We start from the raw sequence: 13,719 nt of genomic DNA, 5'->3' as shown, positions 1-13,719 counted from the left end.
TCGTTCGCATTGACCTTGCATCTTAGCAGAACAACGTTGGTGTTCGTTTGGAGCATGCTTCAGCCTTACGGAGGCCGTGTCCACCACAAGACGTTTTATTTTTTCTTCCCTGAGCGCAGCGTGTGTTTTGAATTGTTTACAATGGCAGGGCCGCGACTTTTTGTGTGGAAACACCAGTAGCGTGACGAGGCGAGACGAGTGTTTGCGTTCACGTGTGACGTTTTTTCGTACGCTCGCTTCGAGCGTTTGGAAGCGTTTTTTAAGGCGAGCGCCTTGTCGTTTTCAGCCGGGCAAAAACTCCTCTGTGGACCTAAGAGCGACCCTAGCCATGGGTAATGTGTAATTAAAGAGACTCACGCTGCTCTCCTGACAGCATTGGTTCAAATCTAGCGGTTTTGAAAACGGGCGGTCGGGTGCCTCTCCTCTCCACAGCTGCACAAACCTACCAGGATCTCACTACACTACAAAGTACCAATCAAGTGCAATACTACAGAATGGTTACGTTCAATAACTTAGGCCTGATTTATTCCTAGTTGCACGTTGTGTCACTCCCCCCCAAAAAAAGATCTAGCCAAGAGGGACGTTATTCTTTAAGCCGCTGGTTCTCAAAGTGAGGTCCGGGGACCCCTAGGGGTCCGGCGCACCGGTCGCACCAAAGGTATAAATCAGGTCTAAGCAACTATGCTAACTATCCTAACTTTGTCTTCTTTTTGTTTTTTTTAACCACACGCACACGCTTCAACCTCAAAGTTAACGTTTTACTGTAATTGTGTGGAGAGGAAAGCCCCGCCCCCGCGCTTCTTTCAAAAAAACGTCTTTCTTTTCTTTTTTGACGTGCTCACACTTTATTCATTTTTTTTTTAACAAAACCTCAAGAGTTATGAGTTTTATTCAGTAATGTTTCTGGCCATGGAAACGCTCCCGAAGGCCGACGGGAGTTACAGTACGTACTCCAGTGGTTCTCAAAGTGGGGTCCAGGGACCCCCAGGGGTCCGAGAGGGGGTCCCAAGGGGGTCCCCGTGCTAAATGAGTTAATATAGCATCAAGATCAGTTTTTAACCACTTGAACCCCCATTTACACCGACCGGCTATTTGAAAACAGCTAGAAAAAAAAAAGTTAGAATACAGAGATCAGAGGTTTCTGCCCGACAGTAACGATATATTGTATAAAGTATTCAGATGGGGGGGGGGGATACAGATACATTTGGGGGTCCTTGGAAAATGTAAACGTTTTGAGAACCAGTGAAGTATGTCGTGCGTACAACTATCTCCACGGCAACGGAGAACACGTGAGCTCGTTCAGTGAAGTTCATTCTGTCCCCTTGTTCTTTTGTGCAATGACCTTCAGAGGACCCCCCCCCTCTCCTGGGGGGGGGTTCGCATTTTGGGACCCTCGTGTTGTCGTTTATTTTTATTATAATGTTTTATGGATTTCATGTTTTTTTTTTTTTGTCGTGGTCAAGAGTTCAACGGATTATGTTTAGTGTTTTGAAATGGTCTGTGTGCTCTTCCTCCATCATTGATTGTATGTTTTGAGGTGTGTGTGTGCGTGTGTGTGTGTGTGTGTGTGTGTGTGTGTGTGTGTGTGTGTGTGCGCGTGTGTGTGCTTTTATTTTATTTCCCCGTTCTGTTGTGCCAGTGAAACTGTTGGTTGACTTGACGTCCTCTGTTCTATTTGACACTAGTTTAACCCATTAAGACCTGGAACGCATCTGTGTCACTTTAGACTTCTTTGGCTATTCAAAAATAGCAGATCTACAAGCTCGTAGCGCGGCACCGAGTGCCGCGCTACGAGCTTGTAGATCTGCTATTTTTGAAAAATCGTGTTTTTTTGTTTTTTTTTCCCCAGATTTTTTTTTTCGATTTTGAAAATGTTTAGAAGCGGCCTCAGGTCTTAATGGGTTAATCTTTCAATTGTTCCCTCCCCTCCCCTCCCCTCCCCTCTCCTCTCCTCTCCTCTCCTCTCCCTTCAAAACATTTCTTGTCAGTATTTTGGTTTCAATTTGTTTTAATTTCAACTTGTTAACTAAGTATATATTTCTCCACTAATATATACTTTACAAAAGTAGATTTTTGCGTGAGGTATGACATGATGATAATGACGTGCACTTGATTGCTTCATTGGTTTAGTTGTGCGTGTTGGGTTCATGTGGGGCTACAGGTAGTTTTGGTCAAGAGTCCCATCATTTCTTAAAAGGAAAAAAAAAAAAGTTTTTCTTTCGTTGTTTTTTTTATTTTAATTTTGTAATGGTTTCATGTAAAAGCAGCAATTTTTTTTCATTTTTTTTCTTCGTGTAAATATTGTGAAACTTTACAGGTCATGCAGTGCTGTAACATTTTGAAAGGATGTTGCACAGATGTTTAAGATATTAAAAACATGCTCACTCTTACTTGAAGCCTGCCGTGTCCGCTGTTGTCGCTTGCATGGTCAACTTTTTGTTTTATTTTCTTTCTTCGCAGTTTTGTTTATTCAGGATTTCAGGACATACATGGAATAGTAACCATTTAGTAAACGCCCACCTAAGACATTTTTGATTAATTGAATAGGCATTAGTCAGAAATCTAAACAGCATGTTGTACAGTAAGACATTAGTCTGGTAAACCATCACTGTCGCTTGAATTCAGTAAAAGTACAGAAAGTTGGAAATACTCCAGTAAATGTACCTCAAAATTGTACTTAAGTACAGTACTTGAGTAAATGTACTTAGTTACTTTACACTACTGCTCTTATCTGAAGGAGATTTAATTCAATGTACGTATTAGGTAAGGTAAGTGATCTTCTTTGGTCCAAATAAGTGTTAAATAGCTCTATATTGTGATAGTAATCATTACTATAGAGTGTTTGTTCAGTAACAGTGTTAAATAGCTCTATATTGTGATAGTAATCATTACTACACAGTGTGTTCAGTAACAGTGTTAAATAGCTCTATATTGTGATAGTAATCATTACTATAGTGTTTGTTCAGTAACAGGAGTCTCCATGTCTCTCCAGCTCTTTATTAAATGTTAAATGCATGTTCAGGACAGGATACCAATATTATCCAATCAGAATGGAGAACTCAGTCAGGATAAAGATTAAATTAAAAGTGAAATTGGAAGTGATGACACTAAGAAATGAGCTGAAAAAATGGAACTGGAACACTATAAAAAAAAATTAAGCTGATAAATGAGTACTCTCTCCTGATTGGCTGAAAATGTGTCACCTACCTGAACATGTATTTTCTGTTTAATAAAGAGCTGGAGAGACAAGGAGACTCCTGTTACTGAACAAACACTCTATAGCAATGATTACTATCACAATATAGAGCTTTTAATACATCATTTTTTGTTTCAACCAAATAATATCACTTACCCTACGTTTAAATTAAAATGTAATGCAGCCAACCAATATAATATTATAGGCCCACTGTCGTTTATTATTCAGCAGCGCCCTCTGGTGGGGAAGCTGTGGAACAACAGTAGTGCGTACTGCATAACCTACAACATGACACGTGAGCTTGTAGATCTGCTATTTTCAAATGATTTGTATACATTTTACAACTTGTGAAATGGGACATCCTGCATGATGAGTCATTTCTACTTTTGTACTTTATTCCGAACCTTCTGTACCTGTAATAGAGTATTTCTAAATTGCAGTATTGATGCTTTTACTTAAGTACAAAATGTGAGTACTTTTTACACCACTGCTTTAGGAGGTGTGATGAAAAACGCTTTGCTGCGTGTGTGTGTGTGTGTGTGTGTGTGTGTGTGTGTGTGTGTGTGTGTGTGTGTGTGTGTGTGTGTGTGTGTGTGTGTGTGTGTGTGTGTGTGTGTGTGTGTGTGTGTGTGTGTGTGTGTGTGTGTGTGTGTGTGTGTGTGTGTGTGTGTGTGTGTGTGTGTGTGTGTGTGTGTGTGTGTGCGTGCGTGCGTGCGTGCGTGGTGCTGATGATGCAGGAGGAGGGTTATTATAGGGACTCGGGAGCGCGCCTCAGCAGCGCAGTGTGGAGGCGTGTGAACGCGCAGCAGGATCTCTCTGCCACACACACACACACACACACACACACACACACACACACACACACACACACACACACACACACACACACACACAGGGGGAGGAGAGACGATGCGGATTTTATTGTGAAACACTGAAGAAACCAGAAGATGGATTTAAAGCTCGTCTAAACTCTATACATACAGGATGACATCATCTTCAGGACAATAACATCTACAACTTTCAACCTTATTCCTCAGAATGGATGAAAATAATAATTGACTGTTTTTATTCCATATGGCTCAGAAATGTGAAGAGATTATATGTTTAGATTTTTAATTCTAAACTCTTATGAACGACCAGCTGTTTTTAATCTAAACTAACAGGACTGTGATATTAACATATTTAGGTGTTTTCTGACACCATGGCGTAGCCTGAGGACCATCATCACTCCTTAGAAATAAAAACTATATCATTATATTATTATATTACATTTATTATTATATTACATTTATTATAATAATTGCATTATATTGAAAAATATATGTATTATAATAATGTATTGTAATAATTTATAATATATTATCATATTATATTATCATATTGTTATTATAATGTATCGATCTTTTGTCGGACCCCACGCAGCTGTGTTCCTTTAAGTTTGTAGATCTGGTGTTGTTTGTTTTTGGCTGAAGAACCTTTAATCCTTCCTTTAAGGGGTGTGGGTTTGTAGATCTGGTATTGTTTGTTATTTAAGTGGGTTAAGGTTTGTAGATCTGGTATTGTTTGTTATTTAAGTGGGTTAAGGTTTGTAGATCTGGTATTGTTTGTTCTTTAAGTGGTGGGTTTAGATCTGGTATTGTTTGTTCCTTTAGGGGTAGGTTTGTAGATCTGGTATTGTTTGTTCCTTTAGGGGTAGGTTTGTAGATCTGGTATTGTTTGTTCTTTAAGTGGTGGGTTTGTAGATCTAGTATTGTTAGGGTTTGTAGATCTGGTATTGTGGAACCATGGTGGACACGGGGTCAGAGTGTGGGGTCAAGGTCATGTGCAGGTTCAGACCTCTGAATGAAGCAGAGATCACCAGAGGAGATGAGTACATCCCCAAGTTCAAAGACAACGACACCGTGGTCATCACGGTGAGTACAGGGGTCTTAACCCCCCCCCCCCCACACACACTCAAATGTTATACTTAAAGTAATACTAGGTAACGTTTTCAGTAAAACTAAAGTTAAATTGTATATCTTTTGTGAGTGGCAAATGTTTCACAACACCCACTCCATGAATTTCACCCCCGAAAGCCTTTTATTTATATATTTTCTATTGAACGCTGTCGAGCATGACTTTCCCTCGAAAATGACGTCACCTGGCCGGAAAATGGAAGCGGAAATGCACCAGGTTCCTGTTTGGCCAGGAACTACCGCGCCGGTTTCCTGTTTGGCCAGGAACTACCGCAAAAGGAAACTCACGCTGATTTTAAGAGATTGTATGATTTGAAGAACGAAAAAAAACAGAAAAAGAAAACACAGCTCACGGTAACTAATGCTCCACTGGCTAAGAGAAACGATCCACAGATCGTATAAAACTATTAAAAGAACGCTTTTTGAAACACTTCCGTCTTCCGGTGAAAACGAATGGAATTCTGGGTGACGCAGTAATAAAGAAACGGCCTGCAGTGACGGTAATGACCAGCAGAGGCTGCTAAAAGTCGTTTTTTGGAAATCTGCACATAACTTTAAGCAAAAGTATCAATACTGCAATGTAGAAGTACTCTGTTATAACAACAAGTGAAAGTTCGGGATTAAAATTGACTTGCGTAAAAGTACACAAGTATTGGTATCAAAATGTGCTTAAAAGACCAAAAGTAAAAGTACAAAAATGTTTGAAAATAGCAGATCTACAAGCTCACGGTGCGTCGCAACGCGTCCAGTAAAGTAAAAGTACCTCAAAACTGTACTTAAGTGCAGGACTTGAGTAAACGTAAGGGTTTCGTTTGTGCTCACACATCATAGTAGACGCATGGTCGCAGTAAAACATGGTTCACGTTTTCCCCTTTGCAACACCTTTTCTCCATGGGCTTCCATGACCATTTCACTCATTTGGTCCATAGCTATATTTGGTCACTGATATTATAGTTATGATACGTTTTTGAGTTATTATATGGGCTGGCTTTCATACATATAACCAGCCCATGACAGATACTACTGTATACATTACTCAGGGTAATCTATATGTAACTACGCATATAGTTGTTTTTAAACCACTAGCCTGGTCTTTTAAAGGTTAAACAACACTTGGTCGTTTTTTTTTTGCTTTCTAGCAGCAGTTGAAGCTCAACATGGATTGTAGCTTTGTTGATTCTATCTACATTCTGCAGATCTATCTATCTCAAGCATGTGCTGATTCAGCATCAGGTGTGCTGATTCAGCATCAGAGAAGGACTCAGGTCACGATTTATGTCAGAATGGAAATCACTTTACTGCCAAGTACACACAGCTAAAACCCTGTGTTAGTCACTGTAGTACGCACAGCAAAAACCCTGTGTTAGTCACTGTAGTACACACAGCTAAAACCCTGTGTTAGTCACTGTAGTACGCACAGCAAAAACCCTGTGTTAGTCACTGTAGTACACACAGCTAAAACCCTGTGTTAGTCACTGTAGTACGCACAGCTAAAACCCTGTGTTAGTCACTGTAGTACGCACAGCTAAAACCCTGTGTAAGTCACTGTGTAGTACGCACAGCTAAAACCCTGTGTAAGTCACTGTGTAGTACGCACAGCTAAAACCCTGTGTAAGTCACTGTGTAGTACACACAGCTAAAACCCTGTGTAAGCCACTCACTGAGTGGTACGCGCACAGCAATAAAATCACAACCTGTGTGAAGGAAGCGGTGCCTTTGGGGCGGGGCTTCACTCATTTCAGTTCGTCCCTATTGGTGGTCTGAGTCCACTTACCAAATTTGTACTTGGTAGCATGCTGCAAACTGGAATAATGGCTGTTTAAAGCCCAGCCAATGGGCAGACAGAGGGGGCGGGGCTTAAGTAATTACAGTTTGTCCCTATTGGTGGTTTTAGTCCATGTCCAAAATTTGTACTCCGTAGCATGCTGCGAACTTGAGTTATGGCTGTTTAAAGGCCAGCCAATGGGAAGACAGAGGGGGCGGGGCTTGAGCAATTCATGCTCGGCCCGTATTGGTGGTCTAAGTCCACATACCAAATTTGGACTTGGTGGCATGCTGCAAACTGGAGTTATAGCTGTTTAAAATCCCGTGCTCATCCCGTGCTCATACGGGCGGACGTCCCTGGGGGTCCCTGGACCCCTCTTTGATAACCGGTGGCACGTGTGGCAAATGAGAGGAGAGATGGCATAATCAATCTCCAAGTCCGTGTGTGTGTGTGCGTGTGTTTGTATGTGTTGCTTCTTTGCCGTGCTCATCCCGGGCTCATACGGACACACAGACGGACACACAGACGGACACACAGACGGACACACAGACGGACACACAGACACACAGACACCGAGTCAAAGCCACGTATAGAGCGGTTGGCACCGCTAAAAACCCTGTGCACAATGCGATGCAACGCATTGTGAGCTTGATCTGCTATTTCCAAAAGGCTGAAATGTATATAGGGGTGATGTGATTAATGTATGTTTTGTAATAATAATCAAAATCAACAAAGTAACTAGTAACTAAAGTATTCAAATAACTGTAGTGGAGTACAATAGTTGCCTCTGAGATGTAGTGGAGTAGAAGTAAAAGTACTGAACATCGGAAATGCTCCAGTAAAGTAAAAGCACCTCAAAATTGTACTTAAGTAAATGTACTGAGTTACGTTACACCACTGCAAGTATAGAGGGTTTAAGTGGTTTAACAACCTGTATTATTATAGTATATCTATATGAGCTGTTTGAACATTGAAAATGTGTGTCATTGATTGATTCCCGCAGAATAAGGAACAAAGCATGTCCCTTTATCAGTTCAATAACCGACACGTCTTTTAGTTTACAAATAAAGGACGGTTCTGTATTTCAGGAGACAGACGGCAACCTGACAGCCAGCTCTGAGTCCAATTATAGTTTGACTATCAGGCCAGGTGTGACTGCTTATGTCAGCCATCCTCCCTCCCTGTCCCTCACAACTCAACTAAAAAATATCAAATATAAAAAGCATCTACTAGCACAGCTTTAGTGTACTTTATGACCTATGACCTATGACTATATGATTTACACACATGAGCAGGACATGGACAGTGGATCTATTATCCACCTCTTAATATCTGGTAATGAGATAAAAGGTGATCTTGTGGAAGTTCTGCCTGCAATTCAAGGTGCTTTGATACAATAAGCCCATCTTGCCTGCCTGAGGTTTAACAGCAGAAACCATACAATGCAACCAGGCTTGAAATCAAGCAGGCAGGCAGGCAGGCATGCAGGCAGGCAGGCAGGCAGGCAGGCAGACAGACAGGCAGGCAGGCAGGCAGGCAGGCAGGCAGGCAGGCAGACAGACAGACAGACAGACAGACAGGCAGGCAGGCAGGCAGGCAGGCAGGCAGGCAGGCAGGCAGGCAGGCAGGCAGGCAGGCAGGCAGACAGACAGACAGACAGACAGACAGGCAGGCAGGCAGGCAGACAGACAGACAGACAGACAGACAGGCAGACAGACAGACAGGCAGGCAGGCAGGCAGGCAGGCAGGCAGGCAGGCAGGCAGGCAGGCAGGCAGGCAGGCAGACAGACAGACGGGAAATTGTGTTCTTAATATCGCTGAAGTCAGCAGTAGAAAAAAAAACTGTCACACCACAAAAAATATCGTCAGTCAATTAAGTTATAATGTTCTTTCTCTCTTCCCCTCTCTCTGTGTGTGTGTGTGTGTGTGTGTGTGTGTGTGTGTGTGTGTGTGTGTGTGTGTGTGTGTGTGTGTGTGTGTGTGTGTGTGTGTGTGTGTGTGTGTGTGTGTGTGTGTGTGTGTGTGTGTGTGTGTGTGTGTGTTATCCAGGGCAAACCGTATGTGTTTGATCGTGTTCTGCCTCCCAACACGTCCCAGGAGCAGGTCTATGAGGCCTGTGCCAAACAGATCGTTAAAGGTAGGTGTCTGTTTTTACACCTATGGCTGTGTGTGAGCACTGGCCTGTTGTTGTTGTTGTTACATGTGTTGTTGTGTTGTTATGAAATATAAACCCTGGTTATGACCTCAGCATGTGGCCATACCGCTCTCTGCTGGTGGACAGAAATTGAAAACGACATCATGAAAATTGAAATCTGAGTACAGTTTAATGTAATTGTAATCTGAGTAACAGTCATCTGTCTCTTGATTGGTTGTAAACAAAGTCACACTAGTAACAGTAAAACAAAAAGACACTCTGTGGGCTCCAGTTGCAAAGACGTCTTTTATTTCACCTGCGTTTCTATATCTTCTTCATCAATCTGATGAAGAGCGTAAGCTACAGTAGAAACGTCACAGCACTGAGATGCAATACAATAAGTCTTTGCAACTGGAGCCCACAGAGTGCGAGTGTTTGTTCTTGTTTTACAGTTTATGTCAGGGGTATTTGGCACAGGAGAGGCTGATCACTGGCACACTGGCATAAAATAAAATATATATAAAAAATCACATCCTGCACATAATTCTACATTATTTCTAAACTCTAAACTCTGACCGGAGAGGGAGTCTGGGAGATAGGTGGGTTATTGCTCTGAGTCTAATGGACATTACAATGTCCTGATGTGAAAGAAAACATTTCAAAAGCAGAAGAGAAATAATGAAGGTTGTTTTGTACGTGGACAATCAAAATCTGTTGGAAATATTGAATGTTGATGTGGTGTCATAATTAAACGTAAAGGTTGATATGGCACACTGACTGACTGTCAAGAAAATAAAAACATGGCTCTTGCCGACCCCTGGTTTACGTTTTTTCCACGCTCAGCGCCTGCCCGACTTTGGGTTTGGATGTCCTTCCTCCTTTTCATGCACACACAGTACAACATGGCAAAGAACACTTGCTCATTATATTATGTTATATTATTATGACATATAATGATAACATTATGAATTATTATAACTGTGACATGTGTTTATGTAGATGTGTTGGGAGGTTATAATGGAACCATCTTTGCCTACGGACAAACATCGTCTGGAAAGACACACACCATGGAGGTAAGACTGAATGAAGAAGTTTGAAAACCACTGATATTATAGCAACATATAGTTTTTTCAGAAAACTGTTGGGATGTAGAAGATATTTGTCGAATCGGCCCCTGGTCTTAATGTGTTTAAACTGTGTTTCAGGTCTTAATGTGTTTAAACTGTGTTTCAGGGTAAACTTCAGGTCTTAATGTGTTTATACTGTGTTTCAGGTCTTAATGTGTTTAAACTGTGTTTCTGGTCTTAATGTGTTTAAACTGTGTTTCAGGGTAAACTTCAGGTCTTAATGGGTTTAAACTGTGTTTCAGGGTAAACTTCACGACTCTCAGCTGATGGGGATCATTCCTCGTATCGCTCATGACATCTTCGATCACATCTACGCCATGGACGAGAACCTGGAGTTCCACATCAAGGTAACAACAAACAAACAAAGCAATTAAGATCAGGGAGTAAAATAATAGAATAAAAACTGTAATTCAATCTACATTGATATCACTTTTACATTTGATGACAAGCTACTCAAAGCAAAGCTGGGAAAAACAATGTAAGCTGTTCTGTTATTAAAAGACGTGTTGATTAAGTTGAGGTGCTTGGTATAATTCCATTAAATGTTTACAGGTCTCTTATTTTGAAATCTACCTGGACAAGATCAGAGACTTGTTAGATGGTAAGACGTTTTCTTGTAATGAAACATTGTGATATTGATATGATATATTGATTGATATGATTGAGAACCACTTTTATACCCTGTTTCAAAAAGCTCTACAGGCTCTGGTTTGTATTGAGATTGTAGATCTGCTATTTCTTTTGATATTTTTTGACAATTTCTGACCAGTCATGGCAATGTCAACAATGTAGACGATTTCTTAGAAATATTTGGCAATTTCTCACATTTCTGCCTACAATCACATGCCCAACATAGGGACACCAGGTTGAAAGTGGTTAAACTGACACTAAGGATTTTGCAGTGTGTATCATTTAACAAACCTCTGTGAATATTATAGCGATACAAAAATAACAACAACGTTGTCATATCGGGTGGAGTTTGAGAAAGGTGTGCGTTTGTTTGGTTGCTCTGAGCAGCACTGAGAGACAATAATGATGGTTGAATGTTCTCTTGAACCTCCTTGTTTGTTCATTTCCAGTGTCAAAGACCAACCTGGCCGTCCACGAGGACAAACACCGGGTTCCATACGTCAAGGTAGGACATGACTTTGTTTTCATGTGACCGCATACTGTATGCTAAGAAGGTCATTTAGATAGATTGTCATTTAAACAGATTCTAGGTTCATTGTTCACCTGGTATCCTATTAGTCAGGGGATATTAGCAGAATATTTTCCAATCTTGGAATAAATTCCTTACCAAAAAAAATCTTCACCAATGTGTTTGTAAAGGTGTCTAGTAACACATCTCACAAAGACTGAAATTCAGTATCCCTAGGAGAATTTTTGACAGCTCCTTAAAGTTGGGGTACCCACCATAACCTTGGTTAAAAAAAAAAACTAAAAAAAATATGCAAATTTAATTCTGTTTTAAGTAGCATCAAACTAGGGTGTTTTTATGATTCTGATTCCATTGCAATAATTTGTTTTGCACCAAAACCACTCCTTGGGCTAAAAACGGCCATAGTACTTTTTGTGTAAAAAGCCCATTGAGATTGGGCCGTTTTTAGCCCAAGGACAAGGAGTGGTTTTGGTGCAAAACAAATGATTGCAATGGATTCAGAATCATAAAAACACCCTAGTTTGACACCTCACATGCTACTTAAAACAGAATTAAATTTTGATTTTTTTGGGGGGATTTTTTTTTAACCAAGGTTATGGTGGGTACCCCAACTTTAAGGAGCTGTCAAAAATTCTCCTAGGGATACTGAATTTCAGTCTTTGTGAGATGTGTTACTAGACACCTTTACAAACACATTGGTGAAGATTTTTTTTTGGTAAGGAATTTATTCCAATACTTTTTAAATATCCCCTGACTATATAGCGAGGGGTGGGTGTACTTATACTTTACACCACTGGCAGAAGGATAGATGCAAGAGCACAATGTCCACTACACTGAAAATGATAGGCAGGCTTTCAGGAGGATACGTCCACTGGTAAAGATCCAGGGCTGCAACTATTGATTATTATCCTAGCAAATCTTCTATAGATTACTTTTTTTGTTCAATTGAATAATCAAGAAGCATGTGTTTTTATTTAATTCTAATTATTATGAGTCATACAGTGTTGACTTCGTCGACTACCTTTTTTCACTGACGAAAACTAAATAAAAACTAAGCTAGGATGACTAAAACTAAGACTAAATATATTGACACATTTCGTCAACAAATAAAAACTAGACTACAATGTTAGTGAGGGTCTAGTGGAGAAGAGATCCAGTAGATAAGATAAGTCAAGACAAGTCAAGTGAAAATAGCAGATCTACAAGCTCACAACGCGTTGTGAGCTTGTAGATCTGCTATTTTCAGCATGCGACCAAGTGTAAAATCATCCATTACGACGCCATCAAGGCACCGCCAAAACACATTCTAGTCGACTAAATCAACTGTAGATTTAGTCGACTATAATCTTATGATATTTAGTCGACTAAAACTAGACTAACAGTAGAACATTTCAGATGACTAAAATATGACTAAAACTAAATGGAATGTTATTCAAAAGACTATGACTATTAACTAAATTTGCTGTCGAAATCAACACTGGAGTCATAAAACACATGTATTTCTGTTGTAATAATCACATTGTGTGTCAGGGCTGTACGGAGCGCTTCGTATCGAGTCCAGAGGAAGTGATGGATGTCATCGACGAGGGGAAAGCCAACCGACACGTAGCCGTGACCAGTAGGTGGCGCCATCCTTTCATTTAACAGTGACACCTGAAAAGAAATACACCTGAGTCGCTTTCATAACGAAAAAACATCCCATGGATGCACCTGGGACGTATCATCAGTGCTGTAGCCTGGGGTCATAGGATGTTTCGGGTCTCGCAACATACACCCTCGCCCAGGTGACCCAGCCAGGGTTGATCAAGCCCCGACTTACGTCCCAGGTATCTACCCACGGTCAGTCCTAAATAGGGAAAGACAGGGCCACTCAATACGCTTGTCCGAAACTACTCTGCCAGGAATGGGGGAGAGGAATTGCTGGTACATGTTTTAGTTGACAATAACTATCCTAAGTAACAAATAATTGTTAACTATGAAACTAATATATCGTTTTGCTGTCCGGCAGAAACCAGTTAACTCCATTTTGATGCTTTTGCATTTCTTTCCATAAATCAATGCTATTGATCACCCTTTACGTCTGTGTGTTGGTGTGGTAAATGAAGCATAACTATACTGCGGGTTACCAGGCCTAGCTGCTTAAAAGAAAGTGTAGAAGAAGACGTCCGGAGTCCATGTTCAGAATCATTCATTTATTCAATAACAAACAGCATCATAGCAACAGCAGAAGGACCCGAAGCTCCCCCAGCCTCACGGCGTAGGACAGTGCTAACTAACCAGTCAATTTCCAGTCAACTCTTTATACTGTAGGTTCACACGTGGGTGGGGGTCAGCGAGAATCCCCCCACCTAGAAGATCAAACTCTTAAGTCCTTTGAACATTG

The 13,719-nt window shown here is 40.9% G+C and overlaps 1 protein-coding gene across 1 annotated transcript in view; it reads left to right on the top strand.

Moving 5' to 3' along the window:
- Positions 1-4,980: 4,980 nt before the first annotated feature.
- LOC311041057 (kinesin heavy chain-like) overlaps positions 4,981-13,719 on the top strand; it is a gene marked incomplete at both ends in the record, with an annotated part of 32,912 nt that continues 24,173 nt past the window's right edge. The window contains 7 exons of the mRNA XM_084051495.1: positions 4,981-5,109; positions 8,966-9,053; positions 10,050-10,123; positions 10,420-10,524; positions 10,730-10,778; positions 11,257-11,312; positions 12,867-12,954. Coding sequence (XP_083907621.1) covers positions 4,981-5,109; positions 8,966-9,053; positions 10,050-10,123; positions 10,420-10,524; positions 10,730-10,778; positions 11,257-11,312; positions 12,867-12,954 — 589 coding nt within the window. The remainder of the gene's footprint in view (positions 5,110-8,965; positions 9,054-10,049; positions 10,124-10,419; positions 10,525-10,729; positions 10,779-11,256; positions 11,313-12,866; positions 12,955-13,719) is intronic.

This window comes from Gymnoscopelus microlampas (genome assembly GCF_963454915.1).
Source record: "Gymnoscopelus microlampas genome assembly, chromosome: 24".
Classification (NCBI taxonomy): Eukaryota; Metazoa; Chordata; class Actinopteri; order Myctophiformes; family Myctophidae; genus Gymnoscopelus; species Gymnoscopelus microlampas.
This window is presented reverse-complemented; position numbering and strand designations above follow the sequence as displayed.